The 20,149-nt window shown below is 38.5% G+C and overlaps 1 protein-coding gene across 1 annotated transcript in view; it reads right to left on the bottom strand.

Moving 5' to 3' along the window:
* The window catches only part of DIAPH2 (diaphanous related formin 2), a 265,682-nt gene that overhangs the window by 119,458 nt on the left and 126,075 nt on the right, over positions 1 to 20,149 (bottom strand). The window contains exon 24 of the mRNA XM_063313683.1: positions 16,221 to 16,345. Coding sequence (XP_063169753.1) covers positions 16,221 to 16,345 — 125 coding nt within the window. The remainder of the gene's footprint in view (positions 1 to 16,220; positions 16,346 to 20,149) is intronic.

Below are 20,149 nucleotides of genomic sequence, written 5' to 3'. Positions count from 1 at the left end.
GGGTGCCAGGATCATTCTCTTGTTTTGTTCCCTCAGCATCTGCTGCTACTTCTCTCCTGATCTCCGGTGGTGCAATACCAACAAGGGGGTACATTTTCTCAATTGGTGTAGGTTTAAGACATCCTGTCACTGTTCGTACTGCTTCATTTTCAGCGATGTCAACTTGTTTCGCATGTGTAGACGCACTCCAGACTGGAGTGGCGTACTCTGCTGCAGCGACACTCAAGGTCAAAGCTGATGTTCGTAACGTGGATGGGCGGGCTCCCCGTGTATAATTTGTCAATTTCCTAATAATGTCATTATTAGGGGCCTTAAAGTAGGATATAATATATCTATATATTCTATAGCTCAGGTATCTAACTAGTAGTCCTCCAAGTCATTTTCTGTGACTTGCAACAAGATATATTGCACTTTCCCATTCAATAGTGGTGTACAAACTAGGGGCCATCCTGGACTCACAGCTCCTGTTTGATGAGCAGGTGGTTAATGTGGCCAGGAAGGCTTTTGCCCAACTCCATCTGATGTATCAGTTGCACCCTTCCCTAGATCAGGAATCCTCATGGCTTGATTACAATATTGCAATGCACTCTATATGGGGCTGCCTTTGAAGACCTCTTGGAAGCTTCAAGCAGTCCAGAATGCAGTGGTGCTGGCAGTTGGGCATGCCTCAGTATGCCTATGTAACACCTCTGCTCCTGTTGAGTAGCACCACCTATTCTCATGCTCTGAGGGAGGTGCTGTCTCTGAGGCACCGCCGAACAGGACAGGAGTAGCAAGGAGGCAAGGCTTGGTCAAAGAAGACAGTCCTGGAAAAAGGAGGCAGCAGGAAAAGAGGGAGCCAGGTCTGTCTATCCTACCACAAGGGTCTTTCTATCAGACAAAGGAAGGATTCTGCAAGCAAGAAAAGAAAAGAAAAGAAAAGAAAAAGAAAAACAAAGGAAGGGAGGGAGGGAGGGAGGACAGGTCTTAGTGGAATGGGTTTCCTATGATCTCGAAAATAAGTTACGTATCAATCCAATAATAAAATAAATATTGGTGTTCCAGTTAATGAGAACTCAGTGGCCCCCAAAATGGTTCTGTTTTGCAGTAATATATATATATATATATATATATATATATATATATATAATAAATTTAGGTTTAGCGGCATCCTGTGTTATTCTTCATTTTCTTTATCTAACTCATGTATCAGCCATGAAAAGCATTCATTTGTTGCAGCCCTCGGGCTAATGCACTATTCTTAGCCAGCACTTGTGATGACTTCATGTTGAGACTCTTGTTCTTTGGCAATATAGCTAGTACTACTTTTTTTTTTTTTAATAGCTTCTGAAACTAAAAGTTGGGAATGGGAACAGTTATTAGTACCCAACTGTAATATCACTGTTTTTTTTTTTTTTCTATTACAATTCCTGATGGTCTTTCCAGAAGTCCAACAGATCCACGATGGAAAACAATGCCTAACTTTGATTTATATAAGCACAATGAAGTGCTGATAATAATTGCTTTGACTGAAAGAGGACATGAATCCTATCATATTAATGAATACATTTTTTCCCATTTTGAGCCAGCACTGCGATATACAGTATAAAGGATACTAATAACCCAGAATCCTTTGTTTTAACAAAGATCTTTGCATTAGCAGGAGGTGGCACCATCAGTCAATGTAGCCTAGAGGTGCCATATATCCTTGAGTGGGCACCTACAGACCTTGAAGGTAGAGTAGACAAAAGACTGACTCAGTGACTACCTTACTTCCACATAACCTTCAAACAGCATAGTTAGCGTGGGAGATGGACACTGAAGACAGACTGGGTTTGAATCCAATATCTGGAGGCTCTTCAGTTCTCTACATATACCTCTAGAGCATAGAAACCAGAAGTTTGATTTTTATTGGGGATGGGGCAGTGCCCACTCAAGGATATGTGGCACCTCTAGGCTATATTGACTGCTGGTGCCACCTCTTGCCAATGCAAAGATCTGCATTTTTAAAATGATTTGGAAGGAGGGGTGGAGTTGGCACCCCCTAAGCTTTGGCATCCTAAGCCAGTACCCACTTGGCCTTAGCTTAAAGCCAACCCCAGGGAATGGTACAGAGGAAGAAAGGCCTGGTAAGTGTAATTATAATTTCTCTCCAGATGCTTAAAGTTGCATTCTTTCAAGGAAAAAAAAAACTTCATGTTAAATGCTGAAGCATATTTAATGTAGGTAAAGTTTAGCTCTTAACCTGTCAAGATGAAGAGAAAGAACAGGTTATAAACATAATGCTGAGCCTTATCCTATTAATACAGCTCTACCCTATATTAGTTCAAAATCTAGAGGAACCTTGAAGTATTTAAGTTCTGTCAGAAATGATAGGAATATGCACTTAAGTGAGAACCTTCTTATTCAAACCACCAATCCTGTTCCTAATAAATGCACTGCACAATCTAGACACATCTTTTCCTGGATTAATACTTAATTCTTAAACCAACAGCAAGATCCAACAGAAGGTTCCATTATGCAGAACAAAACAAGTGAACAAAATTGCCATGGGAACAATAACCTTTCTCTGTCCTAGTAACCTTTAACTCAAACAAATGGGCACGGGATGTTTTAAGCATGGCTCTTGTGAGATACGAAGCATGAAACCCAGTGAGAAATAACCCCACTACTATGAGATACATCAGAATGATTTATTTTGTATCACATTAAGGTCTGATTTACATGGACACACTATACACACTAGTTTGTTGTTGTTGTCGTTGTTCTTGTGCTACAACATCCCCACAGAATCTAATGCAGGTACAAATAATTTAGCAGGGCCATTAATTGACCTTTTACAGACCATGATTCAAGCCATAGAGGAAACAATACACAGTTTTGTTCAAATACGATACTATACTACACACTACACTATACACTATACTATAGTATGCATAATATAATATAGGCAAATAACAAAGACTCACAGCATCACAAACAATTGCTCTCCCTTCTTCTGAAAACTGCCCTCTTGGCCATGATAATTCTTAAAAATAAATAAATACCCCCCCCCCCCCCAATCTGTTGAGTTGAACACACATAGTGAAAATACTAATTAACTTACTCAAAAAAATCCATTAGGGGTTAAAAGTATCTAAAAGTAGCCATTCCCTTTCATGAAAATGATATTATTTTATTTCATTTTAATTACAGGAAATGCTTTATCTGCACTTTAGAAGAGAACATAAAACTCAACAAAACCATTTAATGCAAAACGAGAATAATCTTAGAAGGAAACTAGTTTTACTCATTTTAAATGTGCATACCGCAGTGGAAAGAGGAAAACCATTACCCAATTAGAACAGGAATAATAACATAAAAACATTTTATCTTCCATTATTTCTTTTAAATATATATATTTTTAAAAAATATGCTAAGCCTAGTGTATTTACCTCAAAGGAAAACAATTTTTTTTTCCACCACACAATAACGATCTTCCGAGCGTGATGGGAAAATGCCTTATATTTAAGACTTTTCTGCCATGGCCCCTGCCCTGTGGAACATCTTGCCCCCTAAGATGAGGTTGGCCCCCACTCTGCTGGCCTTCAGAAAGAGTGTCACGACCTGGCTCTGCCAACTAGCTCTGCCTACCATCCAAGAGTGGCAGGCAGTCCTGGGGGTGGCTGGTGGCTTAAGACACTCTCTCTGCCTTTTAGTTTCCCTCTTTTATCTTCCGTTTTTGTACTTTTTCTATTTTTTATAATGGTTTTATATTTTTTTTATTTGTAGCTGCCCAGAGTCGCTTTTATAGGGATAGGGGCAGCATATAAATTAAATAAATAAATAAAATAAATAAATAAAATTTGTGAAATAGAAAATGATGCTATTTGATGAGAATAATCACAAATGGAATGAGAGGTTATTTATTTATTTTTCAAATTTCTATCGCCACCCATTTCCCTCTGAACAGGTTGCTTCTGACTCTCTATCAGTGCAGTCTATAGAAATATCCAAGCATAGATGAATCTTTCCTGTACTTATTTTACTGGGCCTCACCTCAGTGAGGCAGAAGGCAATGATTACTCCCCCTTTTCCCCTTCTCTGCAGATACTCATTCTCTACTTAGGAGAACCATTTCTTCTCTCCCAGTTCCATCTTCCCTTCCATTCTTCTGTTTAATTTTGTTCCCCTCCTTCTCTCACTAATTTCCTTTCCAAAATAAATTTTCCTTGGAAGGAAGGAAGAAGTGTATGTGTGAGATGTGTACATAGAGGTGCTGATCAGAAAGTGCTTTGTTTGCAAATGCAGATGAGGAATCAAATTTATGAACAAGGGACCTTATTCTAGAGGCAACTGATACGAATCGGTAGTTATTCATGTAATTAGTACTAGGTTGGGTCTATCTTCTCTCTCACACACCCAGCTCAGGGGTTTGGTATGTTTGTGTGTGTGTGTGTGTGTGTGTGTGGATATATCCAGAACTGATTTCACTTGGAGTTACAGCTCCAGGCTGACAAAATGAAGAAGCCATACAATCCATAGGAATTTGGTTTCAGTTCTCCCTGTCCATTCTTTCTTTTCTTGGAATTCAGGTGTTTCTTTCAAGGATCTGCAAACTGGCCATTGCAAAGTATAAATCAAGGAAAGGCCTTAATTCTATTCAGCATCACAATTTCTTTGGGACACAGAGAAATAAAGAACAGCTGGATGCATATTTATGAAGCTTCAGGGAGCCCAACAGGCTCTGAATTGCTTTGTTTATGCCAGTCTAGTAAGAATTAAAACTATAACCTCTTTCTCTTTGAGTATGCAAATGTTATTAATTAAATAATGTCATGTGTCAGTTTCATGACTTACCAATCAAAAAGGGAAGTATCTCTTTCTTTCAGAAAAAGCTACTGGGGGATTTATTTGTTAGCATGCCCTTTCTCTTCTGTTGCAAGTTGAGCTATGGGAACAAAGGAAGCTCCTTATTATATATGCACAACAATGTGTGTGTGTGTGAATTCTTTCCACTGAAAAGGGGCAAAGAACACTAAATTAAAGGTTTATTTGAGGCTTTAAGTAGCATCCAAATGCACAGTGTTGTTCACTGTCCCTTGTTCAGTTTTGAAGCAAGACAACAGTTGCATGTTTTCTGTCTAGATTCTCACAACCATTTATTCAAAATACATAGAATATATCTGTAGAATGGATTAATTTCATTAGCTATGTGCTATTGAGTTGAATTGAATCTCTGGCCTCAAATGACGGCCATCTTGACCTATCTTTAATAATAATTATAACTCTTCCGAGGACATTCCAGAAATTTTCTTAATCCAGTCCATTTTATCCATTGTCTTCTCCTCTTACTTCCTTCAACCTTGCCAAACAGTACTCAGTTTTTCTTCTCCACTATTTATACTATTTTCTTCAATAAAGTATTTAGTCTGCTTCTGAGTAGAGTTTCACATGTGATTTGACAGTTCTCAGTTACGATTGTTACCCATCATACAATTAGTGCTAGGAATTAATGTAGTTTGGTATGATAAAGAACATCCCCAATAACAATATAATAATTTACCCTACTTTTGGAGCCTCTGGATGCCAAGATGTGGAGTTAATTTTAATTGCAGTTCACCCATGTGAGCTGCTGTGCCCCTGCTTTGTCATCATCAACCATTTAAGTATTCCCTCATTAAATTTATGTGTTCCATAAAATTTGCTCTGGGGGTTGTGCAGGCAATTTTTAGTTTCAACCTCATATTTTATTACTCCCTGCCCATGTTTCAAGTCTCCCTAGGCTCTCTATTATTGCTCTACCCACCCTATAGTTTGCATTACTGACACATTTATTATATGTGAATTTAATTAAAATTCTCTTTAGTTTTTCCTAGAGATCTCACAGAAAGGTTCTTAAATAAAGTGGAGCCAACATAGGATCCCTGAAGTACCACACTAAATCTCTCAGAGTAATAATACACTGCTATTCATTACACTCTCCCCTCATTTTCTTTCTCTTTTCAAGACCACTGAGGTTCATGAAGTCCTACCTATGGAAACATAAAAGAAAACAAAATAGCGTTGCCACATGTTTTGGCCAAGCATCTTGACAAGCGTCACACTGTGGTCAGAAATGTTTGGTGAACACATCTGCTGACAAACTGCATGTTAATCTGTATTAAGGGAAGAGGATGAAGTTCCTTATGGATGTGAATGCAGCTCTCTTCATTTCCTCCTATTTCTCTTAGATGGTCTTCTCCCACCCCTAGTGATTCCCCATCGCAGAGCTGGCATAAGGACTCTTCCAAATCTGCCAGGGAGGTCTCACAGATAATTTATCACTTCTGGATAGCTATGAAAAGAATTGGTCAGAGATAGCTAAAGGTGGTAAAAACTTTCCAAGAAGCTTGGTCATGTTGAGAGCAACCCTGTCATGTTCACCGTTGCGATGTTTCTGCATCGTAACGGTTCGCTTGCCAAAGTGTTGATACGTGTTCCTGGCTGGGAGGGTGCCGCTCATAACCCTTGTACGGGAGACGTGCCGGACTGTGCCAGGGAGGAATGTGTTTGGGCTATCTCTTAAATGTCAAGGTCTTTTTACCCGTTGATCAGCAGAGCTCATTAGGAGCACCTGGGAATGTGGGGTTGTACTGGATGCGAGGGGTGTGTGTGCTGATGTTTGAAACGACGCTATTTAGAGTTTAGGCGCACTTTTCTCATTCTCAGCTTTTTACTTGTTTGCACTCTATTCTAAATAAACCCAGAACCTAAACTGTGATTTTGAGTCTGAGCATTTTATTTGGATTAAGGCAACCATTACATAAAGCTGAGAATCTTTGTTCAAACCAACCTCGCTACTCTTTACCGAGAAATTTTCTTGCAAAAGGGGAACTAGCAATGGCAGAAGGGGGGAAGGATCCTACGGAGTTCGAGGAGGAGACGGGACAACTTCCAGAGTCGACATTCCCGAGCAGGGACCCGAGCCCCGTCCCAACCCACCCCACACCCCAGTCGGGGGACTCCAGCTCTAGCCCGGGATCAAAGAAACCAGCGGCGGAGGACATGACGGGGCAGGAACAATTTTTATGGGATGCCCTGACAGACCCCCGGCCGGGGACATCCCGCTCCACGTGGAAGCTGCGATGGCCCGACATTCTGAGGGGGGTGCACCCAGACGTGTCGGGGAGCCTGCAACCTGAGGGACCGGGGCTAGAGGACTCTGCCACACCTGACAGAATCAGGGTCCTGGAATCCAAGATCGAGTCCATGGAACATGTGCTGCACTCTATGTCGGCTGCATTTGGGGACCTCGTGAAAATCGTCCGAGGTCCCGGAGCAACGGGGCCGCCCAGCCTCCCGACTTCCCCCTCACAGGCTGCAGAAAGACGAAGCCAACCACGGGACTTTCCACCAGGTCCGCAGGGCTCCACTCCGGTAGTGGGGGCCCCAATTCGTCCATCGGGGGGAGTCCCACATGTTGGAGGAACTCCCCGGGACTTCCTGGTGAAGTTTGATGGAGACCCCACTAACTTGTCTTTCTTCCTCACCAACGCCGCCAGTTATATGCGCAAGCATGGCCACCTCTTTTCTTCAGAGGAAGAGAAGATCTCGGCGGTGGCCACGAGGTTGAAGGGCAGGGCTGCTGACTGGTATGTCCAGTTGTCGGAGATTGGAGCACCAGCCCTGGGCACTTTCGATACCTTCTTGGCTGCGCTGAAGCGCTATTTTGAGGATCCCTTGGCTAAAGAAAGGGCTAAGGACGCTCTTAAGGAACTGGTCCAAGGGCAGAAGGCTGTTGCTGATTATGCTCTGGAATTCAAGGTTTTGGCAGGCAAAGTTCCTGAATGGTCCGAGGCCACCTTGATTGATAGATTTAAGGATGGCCTCAATCGCGAAGTCTTGCGCTGGGCGCTTGGGCGAGACAATCTGAACTCATTACATGATTGGATTTGCCTTGCTGGAAAAGCTGTACATGCCCAGAGCACCTTTATGATGGCCACCAAGGAAGATAAACCTGCCACCCCTACAAAGGGACCTTTGCTGCAATCAAGCTCTAGATGGGATGCCGAGAGGCAACAACGCTTTGCCCGTGGACAGTGCATCACCTGTGGGAAACCAGGTCACCGCGCAGCAGACTGCCCCAAAGCTAAGGCGACGGATCGTCCATCTAAATTGCCACAGAAGACAATGAAGAAACCAAACAGTACTTCTATGACCTAATTTCTACAATTCCCTTCTCAAGGCTTATATAGATAGTAAAAAAAGCTTTCATCCTAAAATTGTTGCAATTCCTTTTTATCCGTATAAATGTAGCTTGGTCCTGAAATCTACGATTTCTCATGATTAATTACATGTGTAAAGCAGATCATTGTAGATACTGATCAATCAAAGAGAATATTTGTAGCTCAGGGTTGAACTGTGGAGTCCTTGGTGCTCTCTGAGCCTTGTTTTCTTGCAGATGTTTCATTGCCAGACTAGGAAATGTCTTCAGTGTGGAATGAAACATCTGCAAGCAAACAACCAAGCTCAGAGAGCACAAGGGACTCAACAGATATTGATCAGTCATGATAGGAGAACTCAAATCCTTCCTGCCATATATGCATTCAGGAATAAAAGTACAACATATATCCTTTATGGAATATATAACCTGATGCTCTGTTTTACATTCCTTTCCAAATGACCAAGTTCTCATCCCATTAATACAAAATTAGTTTTATTTGGCAAGTCGAGTGCAATTCAGTCTCAGATTGAAATGGTATAATTTAATCCAAGAGAATCTCACATCTAACAGTGTGATTCAGTTTGTAAGCACACTTCTATAGGAAAAAGCTATAGTTAGTCTGTCTTTACACACAGAAACATATTGTAGCCTACTTAAATTTTTAATTACACAGAAGAATTTGTACATGTTTTGTATGTATAGAATCTAGGTCGAGTAAATACACATATAAGTAGAAAGAGAAAGGTAGTGTGAGGGGTCAATCAGCTATTGAATAAAATCTATGATATAACTGGATATACTATAATTCATCCATTTGTAGCATAAATTTTGCAGTTAAAACTAGAGATGATACAGGTGAATGTAAGTGCATGTTAACAATTAGGTACATCAGGTCTTTTGATACCTGTGAATATGTGTGAACCTATTTTTAAGATTGCTATTGCTATCTCTTATCTGTAGTTTCCTCTGAGCTGAAACATCAAATGGAAGGGTCAGGTTTTTGCTGTTTTTTTAAAAACAAAAACAAAAATCTCAGTTTCTCACCTGTTTTCTTGGCAAGTAGGGATGTGCTTTTAAAGAATGTTGCACAATAGTTGTTCCCATTGCTCACAGAGTGCTTTGTTGTATTCATGACACAAAGAAAGGGGGGACATGGAGAAAAAACATCTCTGTAACCAAGAGAGATTTATGAATTGACAGAATTGTATGTAGCCCAGATTTTACACTTCAGTATTGCAGAATGGATGAGCAGATCTCAGAACCTTAGGATTTACTTTGTTCTTTATTAGAATTGTGTGACTATGGCCAAAGGCAAAAGTGAGCTCATGTGTATATATGTGCATGTGTGTATGATCTGAGTGGAGCTGTTTTCAAGTGAGAAATCTACATATATTTTTTAAATGCCATCCTGTTGAAGAGCATGACCCTTCTCAACCTCTCAGTTTTAAAACAAACGTTTGTAACAAATATTTTGGTTCATTTACTTTATATGTTAGATTTATATTCTGTCTGACACACCAGCTCAGATTGGTGCATGTAACACTCCCTTCTTCAGTTTGTCCTTCAAGGAAACTCCTGTGGGAAGTTTGCCCAAAGTCACCTGTGAATTTCCAAGGCTGAACAAAGTCTTGAATCTAGAACCAATATACCACGGTAACTTTTGATACTGTTCCTTGTGTTATTTTGATATTTTAATCAGACCTTCGTTACTGAAGGCAGAGTACATGCAGTGTAGTTTTACATTTATATATAAATATACACGTACACATACAAACACACAATTTCATATTATTAAAATAACAGATAGGACATTTTACCTCCATACACCCACAGTTAGAATAGCATATATAACTAGCTTCATAGCTACCTAATATAATATAGGGTGAATATAGAGAATTTGTATGACTCTCTAAAATTGCTGGGAAAGGGAAGGAATTCCCAACTGGATATTATATTTAATCATAGCTGATGAACTGTGTATCTTTTAATTTAAGTAGACAATTACACTGTTTCCAGAGTTGCACAAAGGCAAAGAAGGGGGTGATGAGCTTCGTAAGAACTTCCCACTATATTATTAAATCTCACCTAAATTCATTTTTATACTCACTGTTTATTTTGTTTGCGATTACAGTTGCGAAAGATGGATCACAACAGAATCATATGAGCTTGGAGAGTTTTAGATTTCAGCCACTGTCCAGTGAAATTGTAATTATTACAGTGAAATGCTCTGCCGCTGAGCTCCTGTGGTTTCTCCAAAGCTATGTTTCAGTAAAGTACAGTGTGTTCATATTTAAAATGAATATAATGTTTTGTCCCCAACACCCCAGCCAATCTAGGACTTCAATGGGGTTACAGGAAGACAATTCTTATAGAAAATTTTCCTCTTCTTTTTAACATTTTACCAATCTCCTAACTGCAAAGATCTGCAGATTTGATGTACATGCTTCTTTCCTGCAGGAAGCACCTGTTTGTTTAAAAAATATCTTAAAAATATTTGGGAGGAAAATATACAGCAAGGTCACATTTTTCATCATGACTCTAAGATCTGCTGTTCTGACCAGCTCACTGCAGAATCCAACTGATATCACAATGACAACAGTGCAGCAGGAATGGGATAATCTATTAACGCTTTCAAAAGTGAACCTTAAACTAATCCATATCCGTAATCTCTGGTTTTCCAAATGAACTTTTAAGTTGGGATTGCAGCTGGTATGTGAAGAGGGATGGGCAGCGTTGGGGAGAGACTGTGTTCTTATTTTACTTAGGGGGAAAGTCGCAAAACATTCCTTGCTAATCTTGTTGAGTCTACATTGGTGGAAATAAGTACCTTGCCTTTTTACTGAAGGTTGCTATGTTGGTTTCATTTCCAAGCTTGGAGTGGGAAGAAAGCACAAATCCATCTACCAAGCAGGTAGGGTGGGGAAGAGCTGCTTCATCCTGATTGACTAGTATGAAGGTCTGAGTCTTCCCTGCACAAGGGCATCATTAGCACACTGACAAAGAATGCTGGCAGAACGTTAATGACATTTACACCACATCAGCTACCAACACCTGGGATTTCCTGAAAGCTCCTTCCAGAGAAATAATTCACTTAAACTATTCTGAGATGCCATTTCTCTACAGCACATTCTCCTTTGCAGACAGATGAGGATTACATCATTGCATTATTACTAACATTAAAACCTGAGCATTTTCTCAGCCAACGTCTTCTCCAAAGAGAGCAACGGGGACAGACAGACAAATAAATTGGAGCGTTGATCCAGGTTTAATTCACCACTCAATTATGGAACTCACTAAATGACTTTGAGCTAGCCACTGTAGCTTAGACTCACCTACCTCACAAAGCTACTGCTATGTGGATAAAATAAAGGGGGGCAGGATGACCCTAATAATTGCCACCTTGAACTGTCAGAGGATATAAGCAAAATAAATAAATAAGTAAGAAATGCACATGATGGATTTGTACAGAGACACTTTTTGTAACACTGGAAAAAGAGAGCTGGGGAAAATAACATAAATGGATATCCTAGGTACATCATTTATTCCAAGGAAATGCTTTAACTTATACATACATACATATATACATACATACATACATACCTCATACTGTTCTTTTCATTCAGATTGGATGAAAATCAACTGTTCCCTTATTCCACTGAAGGAAGGGAGCCTTTTGATCGAATGCAATTAAGTTCTGCTAAAGTCTTTTCTAAGCTCATGTGATACAATTACCTTCTTGTAAGAGGGAGGGTTCCCCATTTATGGCTATCACTGACCTCCCCACCCCACCCCGAGGTACTGCTGTGCACTCTTCAGCAGAATATCTATTTTACGCAGGTGGACATTTCTAGTATTAATCCATCTGAACAGCACTAGTATCTGTCCATCTCCTGAACTCTTGTATTCAGAACTCCATTTCTTAGAGAAAAGAAAACACACATGGTCTTGTCTTTGGCATTAAGACAAGGATGAAGTGTTTGTTACAGAGAAGGGGACTGGTAAGTTTTCCTGTTTCTAAGGAATAATAAGTTCACAAGTTCGCCAGCTGATGGGAGCACTTTGGGCCGTGTGTGCATATTAATTCTTATTTGGGTTTTGACCTCTAAACCCTCCCTACTTGTACATAGTGGGGGATCTGACATAGTTATGAGAAACTAGGACCGTGCAGTGTTCTGGATTTGATTCCCAAAAAGGTGCTTTGGGGTGCATGGCACCTAGACACAGTTCGTTACGAGCCAATAATTATTGTGCTTTATGGAAATACACACACACACACACACACCATACATACACATATATACATACATACATACATACACACACACACACCACACACACACACACACACACACACACACACACCCAAACTCAGAGCCCATTTTCTGCTTGTGGTTTAAAATAGCTTACAGAAATATATATTTGTAGAATGAACAGGAAGGGTACATAATACCAGGAAGAAACGGAAATTGGATCACCATAGTTTCTTATAACAGATAATATAGTTTTAGCACGTATTATTGCCTAGGATTTCACACTGTTTTGTGATGTTCCTTGGCGTTGTTTTTAAATCTGATGTGACTTAGCAGGTAATGCGAACTCACTCATGTAAGTAGTTTTCCATTTCCATAGCTTAAATAATGCTTATATCACAAACAATTCAAAATAGTAATTTAGATATGGTGGAAGTGACAAAGTATAGGTATACATTTTTAATTATTTCTCATTATGTGGGTAGAGAAACTTTCTAGAGTTAAATTCAATTTCTTCTTTGGATTAACCTTTAGATTCCTATATATTAGGCAAAAGAGGCATCAATTGCTTTTTTAGGCTATCTGAAACCATTCTTCTCCCTCTACCATCATCCATTTGGTTAAAAATAACCTAACAGTTTGTGCTTCAAATTAGATACCAAATGTTTTTGTTCCTTCATTAAGTTATTAATGTTATTATCCAAAAATACATAATCTTACCAATTACAGGAGCCAGAGAACAGTTAAATTAGTACAATCAAAAACAGCATACTTGCTTTATTGAAGAGCTTTGGCTTTCGGTACTAATTTGCACCATTTATGCCACATGTTTTCTTATCACTAATTACAAAATTATGTAGGAATCACAAAATATTTGACTTTCTATGCAACTGATAAGTTACGATGCCAGCTTTTCTCTGCTAATAGAGTAATGAGAGGAAATGAGCTAAAAGTCAAAGATAATTACCTCACTGGTAGATCACTGTTATGAAACACAAAAGCAATACATATGTCTGATCAAGGGAAAAAAGGAAGATAGTTCAGCTGTGATACTGTGCATTGGCGATACCATGGAGAATACTCAAATATAATAGTGTCAGTATAATAGCTGGTCAAGTATATGTTACAGCCATAGTTCAATACTGTCTGCAATCCTGGACAAAAGGATATTTTTGAGTTGGGAATGGTATAGAAAAGGGCAACTCATTGTCAACAGCCATGTGGATCTTTCTCTTAGAAGCAAGGTGAGTAAGCTGGGACGTGATAGATATATAAACTTGTAGAAATGACTGAGATATTAAACCCTGGAGTCATCTAATGAAGATAAGGAGTAGGAGATTCAAGACAGCTAAAAGTAAGTATTACAGAACTTGATGGTCACCAGTATGAATAGGTTGAAAAGGAGATTAAACAAGTACATGGGAGATAAGGTTTCAGTTGCTACAGTCAGGTTATGTATTCAGTATCAGAAACAATAGGTTTTTTAGTACCAGCTACTGAGGTGCACAAGTAGAACAACACTGTTGTGACCCTTTCTTGGTTGTGAGCAAGATATCTGGTTTGCTGCTATGGCAACAAGATACTGGATTTTGATCAGATCCAGCTGTTATGTTAACTAATTATTAGGAAATTAATCAACAAGCCATGTAAGTCATACTTATAAACAAGTCTTATCAAGTTCAATGGAGCTTCTTTCTCAGAAGGTGTTTATAGAGTTGCAGTTTTAAATCGTTTCACCTGTTTGGTCCTGTGATAACCCTGAGGTCCTCTATCTTTCCTTTAAAAGATACAGTTAAAAAAAATGCTCACATTTGCCACAAAGTGGACAGTCACAATTAAGAACAAGCAATCACCTGTAATTAACTGATATGAGATGCAGAGGAGTTTTGTTTTAAAGTGCCTTAATCTCCTGCAGAAAATGAAGCACAATACAAAAATCAGTGCCAACTTTATTGTGAGTCTCTGAAATTGCCTTTCTTTTCTTAAATTATCAGAGCTAGATCTCAGCTCATTCTGGCAAAAGCCTTATTAAAGGATGAGTTTTCTAAAGTAGGAAAGCTGAGAAGAAGTGTCAAAGTACTGCTGGTAAACCATACTTGAGTTTCAGTGCACAGCACTGGAGTGCTCTTGCATATAACAGTTACTGAGTTCCATAGAAAATATTCTGAGTTGTCCCAGATGTCAACAAAGAATCAATGAACTTAAAAATTACATCCTCAGAACCATTTCTTTCTATGATGCTCTCTAACATAAAGGAAGAATAAACTAAAACTGTTGCAGCCCCACTATAGAATCTTGCGAACAAAAGATAATAGTCAGATACGATAAGACATATTTTGCGGAAGACAGGTCTGAGGCTCCCTTTATGTTTTTGGGAATGCATGTTTGTGTCTGTTAGTCATTACTTTTTATTCTAGAATGCTAGGTAATCTGATACCTGCAATAGCTGCTAGCAATTAATTAATTCAATCTACAGTTATCTTCTTAAAACAGACTCTAAACTGCAAACCTCAGGGCCTGTTCATTTTGCGTTTGTGCACAACTTTTTTTTTATTTTAATGTTGTTTCCCACTGGTTTAATGAAAAATTCTGCAGAACTAAAAAGTTTTCCAACTCTTTGGCATCATTAGTGGGGCTAATAAGGACACTTACTATATTCTCCTCTTTGTTAATTACATTATGTGAGGAAGTAAGAAACTATGTGCGATCAGGTATAAACAGGATGCTCACCAATGGGCACAATTATTTCAGTCTAGTATCTGACCGTCAGAAATAGATCTAACTATGGAGGTTCTATTTAACTCTCATGGCAAACAACTAATACACAATTTTTTTTAAAGGTAATTCACATACATGAATCCTTGTGTTATGTACAAATGCCCCTTTTTGCCAGTTTCTAATTTACCACTCATCATTCTTACCAGATTGAGATCTGGTGTAAAACACACATGCCTGTACACACTGTTGCAGATTAACGCAATCACATGCACATCAAAACATTTGCCTAACCAACCTTGCAGGACATAAGAAAGTTGAAACTACAGGACTTTCATTAAGGTATCCATCACCACTTAAAACATCTTTTTCTTGTTCAGTCACCTACAGCTCAAATCTCTTTAGCTTACACACAAATATGAATAAAAAAATCAATAAATCAATAAATAGGGAGTATGAACCCGTGTCACTTTATATTTGCTTCCTCAGTTGGAGAGATCCGTCTGGTGCTTTTCATTATGCCTTTTTGTCTAACCACTCTAAACAATTTGGTATTGTCAGCAGATCTGTCCATTTCATGCCTTACTCCAAAAATAGAGCATTTATAATGAAGGTGAGAAGTTTTCTTACCTTATTTATTTCAGAACGGACAAAGGACACAGATGTTCCAGGCTTCATCTTAAGACTGCCAGAAGTAGCCAAATGAAGTTGCCATTTTCACTACTGTGCAGCACAGGCTCAGCTACCCTGGTGAGAAAATGACTGAAATAACATCACTCTGATTAATGCAGGGGATAAATCAATCCATATAGTCAGTACTGTAACTAGAATAATCAGAGAGAGGAGGTAGAGATTCCTTTGCAACTGTCATTTTCCCAGGCTTTGATATGGGAAGCGCTGGGACCAGGGGACACATCACATCTCTATCTGACCCTTGTTAAAAAACAAGCAAACAAACACTTTCTGATCAAAGAGAGAATTCTTTCATTCAAAAGCTATTATATGTAATGTTACTTAGCATTATAAGCAGGACATAATTCACATATCTGACTAGCAAGCAAGCAACAGTATGGTAAATATGCAAAGGATATGATCATTTTTTCAACAAATTTATCATAAGGATCTTCTGTTTTGGGGAACTTCTTAATATCGTTTTCCAAACGCCGTATCTGGTGTTCCATGGAATCAAGATTGCTTTTAAGACTTTGAGCTGAAACTGAGGAAAAATATGGTAATTCAGAAACCAGATCTGGACTTATGAGGGGGGGAAAAAAAGCTATGTCAGAAGTAATATTTGTGAAGGCAGTGAAGATAATTCCATTAATATGTGCTCTCATTTTTCTGAATTACTGCTCATAAAAGTTCTACTATTCATAAAATAAAGGGAAATATATAATATAATATATGAAATCATCATGCTTAATGTGAGAATGTCACTATTTTATTCTTCCATTAGTTCAAACTAATCTAGTTCTATTCAAATTTATTGATAGAAATGCTAATATTTCATTCCTTTGAATCTAATTTGTAGATTAAACAGAAACCAAGTTTCAAAGAGTTCCTATCTTAGCAATGCATATAGTTGATGATTTAAAGAAAATCTGCAGAATAGAAATTTTCTTTCTTTCACTGAAATGACTAGATCTGTAGAAACTTGTAACTACTAAAACTTTTTACTGGTACTTTTAATAACTTTAATTTAATGGGATAATGCAAATTATTGATATTCCAAATAGTTGTAAGCAAAGACAATGCATGCTATAACACATCACTTTTGTAATTATTTTTTGTAATTAATTGCAAAGCAGTTGTTACTTTGTTTAAATTAATATTAATCAATTACTATTATTTTATTCACCGTGGAATATCTTATATTTTCCTTTAAATTATTCCTGGATAGCTCATTAGCTCTGCAGAGTAATATTATGAAGTGGAAAGAAAAAGAAAAAAAAATCTTCAAAGGGGTGTGTGTGTATTTCCAATTATATATATTAAAATGTACACCCTGCTTTTGAAATGACCCTTAAAGCATTTTGTAAATAGCAAGATGGTGGTGGTAACTGCTGAAACAAAACAACAACAAGAACAACGACAAATCTGTAACTGTAGTTTAGACAAAAGCATACCCCTTCAGCATTACAGGTGAAAGAAACAGAGTACAGAAAGAAAAATGATTTGTTTACAGTCATCATTTCCATGTAGAATTGAACAGGAAAACCAAAGTGATTGCTTACTTTACATATTATAATTTAAGCATGTGTGCATTTGTTTCCATGGCCAATGTTTTAACATATAAAACAAAAGTACTATTACAACAAAAAAAAAATTATTCAGCAATGCCTAGGCTCTTGATGGTTAATTTCAGATAAAAACCATGGCTGTAAAAGTGAAGATTATATATTGTGGGCAAATGAAATCTTTGACTGCATCTTGAGTCTTCCGTTGCCAATATTAAGAGAAACAGAAGTCAAAGGAGAAAGATTAAATGGTACTTCTATGAACCCAGTCAAGGAACTACAATTCTGAAGATGTTTTCCACAAAGCATCAATAACAATGAAGGAATGCTCCTGTTAATAAGTAATTTATATTAATATGATCAGTATGGCTCCAATAGCATCTGGTTCTTCTTCCCCCCAGGTGCGCTTGCACACAGACACACAAAACATCCTATATACCACAGCAAAATGATCTCACAACAATTATATGATTGTTACCATCTAAGTAAATTATTAGTGTTAGTTATATAAAGGGCTGAGTCGTCAAATGTATGAGAACAGAACTGACACAGACTATTGCTTCATTATTTTGAAGAGCCATATAACTAGAGATCCCTAAAGCTACTAGTCCAAGATGCAAGGTGCAGGCCATTCTGGACATACCATAGTACATCCCTGTAACACCACTGCTTTGCAAACTGCCCTTCAAGGCATAGGACTGGGTTATTTGTGGGGCTGCCTATCTCCAATTATGTCTGCCCATCCCACCAGGTCTGACAGAATGGGTATGCTTTGGGATCTCTCTACAAAACAATGTATTGGAGGTGTGGCTTCTCTGTGTAGTGCCTGCTCTTTGGAACAGCATACTTCCCCACTCTTTCCAAAACTTGAATGGCCTCAACTCTGTTGGCCTTCTGGAACACTTTACAAACTATTGAAGAGAATATTTGTAGCTCAGGGTTGAACTGTGGAGTCCTTGGTGCTCTCTGAGCCTCAGGCTCAGAAAGCACCAAGGACTCCGCTTTACATACTTGTTTTTCCCCCCAAGGCAGTAGGCCAGGACCTAGGCTGAGCCCATATAGTAAATGGTTTTGGTGTTTTTAATCCTACATTAGCTGCACCAGCGAGACAATTTGCAAGTTGGGTTGCCATATAAATTGCATAAATCAATAAATACACACAGACACACAGACAGAAATCCTGACTTGTCCTTAAGGGAAGGGAGAAGTAGGATAAACACTCCATCTTCTGCAAAGGCTCCATCTACCCACAACTATCTCTAGAGGGGTATCACAGGAACCTTTATGTCCTGAAGGGAAGGAAGATGTAGATTAAGAAATTTTTCAAGTATAAGGAAAAAGAGGATGAGAGAGTGACAGAGAAGAGACTGAGAACAATTGGACGGGGGGGTAGGAAAAGTCATTAAAAGACTGAGGAACAGGTAAACTCCCATTAGGGAACAGACACAATGCAAACTGGACAATCAGACCAGGATATCCAAATTTCTAATCATCTGGCAAGTGAAAACAAAAACAAAAACAGTATTGCTGTATTTTGTTCCCCCCTCCTCCTTCCAAATTATTTCCTTTGTGTCTCATGTCTTTTATCTTTTGAAATTAAGAGCAGGAGTTCAGTAGCAGCAGCTAATTACTGGTTTTTGTAAAGCTCCGGCTGAAGGATGCTGTATGGACACTACAAATCAACAGCTAAAATAATTTGGACCAAATAAACACATTTGTACTTCATAAAAATGGGCAGCAGCTACACCAGGAAGAAGAACAACAAGGAAAGAGACTTGCAGATTACCGTCAATGCTCATTGAAAAATGTCACTTTGTGAAGAAACTCTGATGAGGTTTAAGCTGAAGCTACAACTTGGGGTTGAAAATATGACAATTGGGAGAATGGATTTGATCAACCTTCCTAATGTGATCTAAACCATTAGAAAGGTAGTCTGAGACATAAATTATTCTTTTATTCACCCAGCGTATTAGAACTTGGGGACCTGCAACAGATTTTCTAGCAGTAAATTTAGGACAAATAACAGTGAATGCTTCCTTTCCAAGCAAACAACAAACTCTTAACATAAAAACATATTGTAGTAACAAGTTGTCTGAGGGAATATTTTGCACATCTCTTGCACTGTCTTAAAGGGAAGAAAAACAGATAAATTGGTGAAGGCTAAACCCAGTTCATGAGTAGTAACACTGGTAACTAGAAATAGAAGATTGTTTTTCAAAGTCCAGGATTATATCTATGCTTGCTAAAAAGCAATCTACTAGATTCACTAATATATTTCCAAACACACAAACACAAATTTCTTGAATGACCATGAGTGGTGGATACACCCGATGATGAAAGACAGGTTAAAGATTTCTGTCACAGTGTAATTTTCTTTTCATCACGTCATATAAGCACAAATAATTCAAAACCAGCTTTTAAACAGATTATTACTTAGGGAGCAATTCATCCTCGTGAGTGTCTGGAATACAGGAAAGGTCATAAGACTCATTTCTTTGCCGAGACAAGTAATTTGCTAGACTCTTAAGCATTCTGGCTGTACAAATTGCCTACAGAGAAAAAGAGGAGGCAAAATAGAGAACATTTTCCTCCCCCTGATTGCCTGTCTTAGCCATCTCTCTTGCATGAGTTCTGTGGTCCCTGGTACTTCCTGGAAGAATGTTGATTTAAGGAAACAAAGTTTTGTTTTCTTCTATTAACTCCTTCCAAGTCTCAATGGGAAATCCCTATAGAGATATGAAAGACTGTTCTCATGCCTAGGCTCATGTCAATACTTCTGTTTC

The sequence above is a fragment of the Candoia aspera genome, chromosome 12, assembly GCF_035149785.1.
Source record: "Candoia aspera isolate rCanAsp1 chromosome 12, rCanAsp1.hap2, whole genome shotgun sequence".
Taxonomy (NCBI): Eukaryota; Metazoa; Chordata; class Lepidosauria; order Squamata; family Boidae; genus Candoia; species Candoia aspera.
The sequence above is the reverse complement of the archived record's forward strand: the minus strand, read 5'-3'. Positions and strand labels throughout refer to the sequence as shown.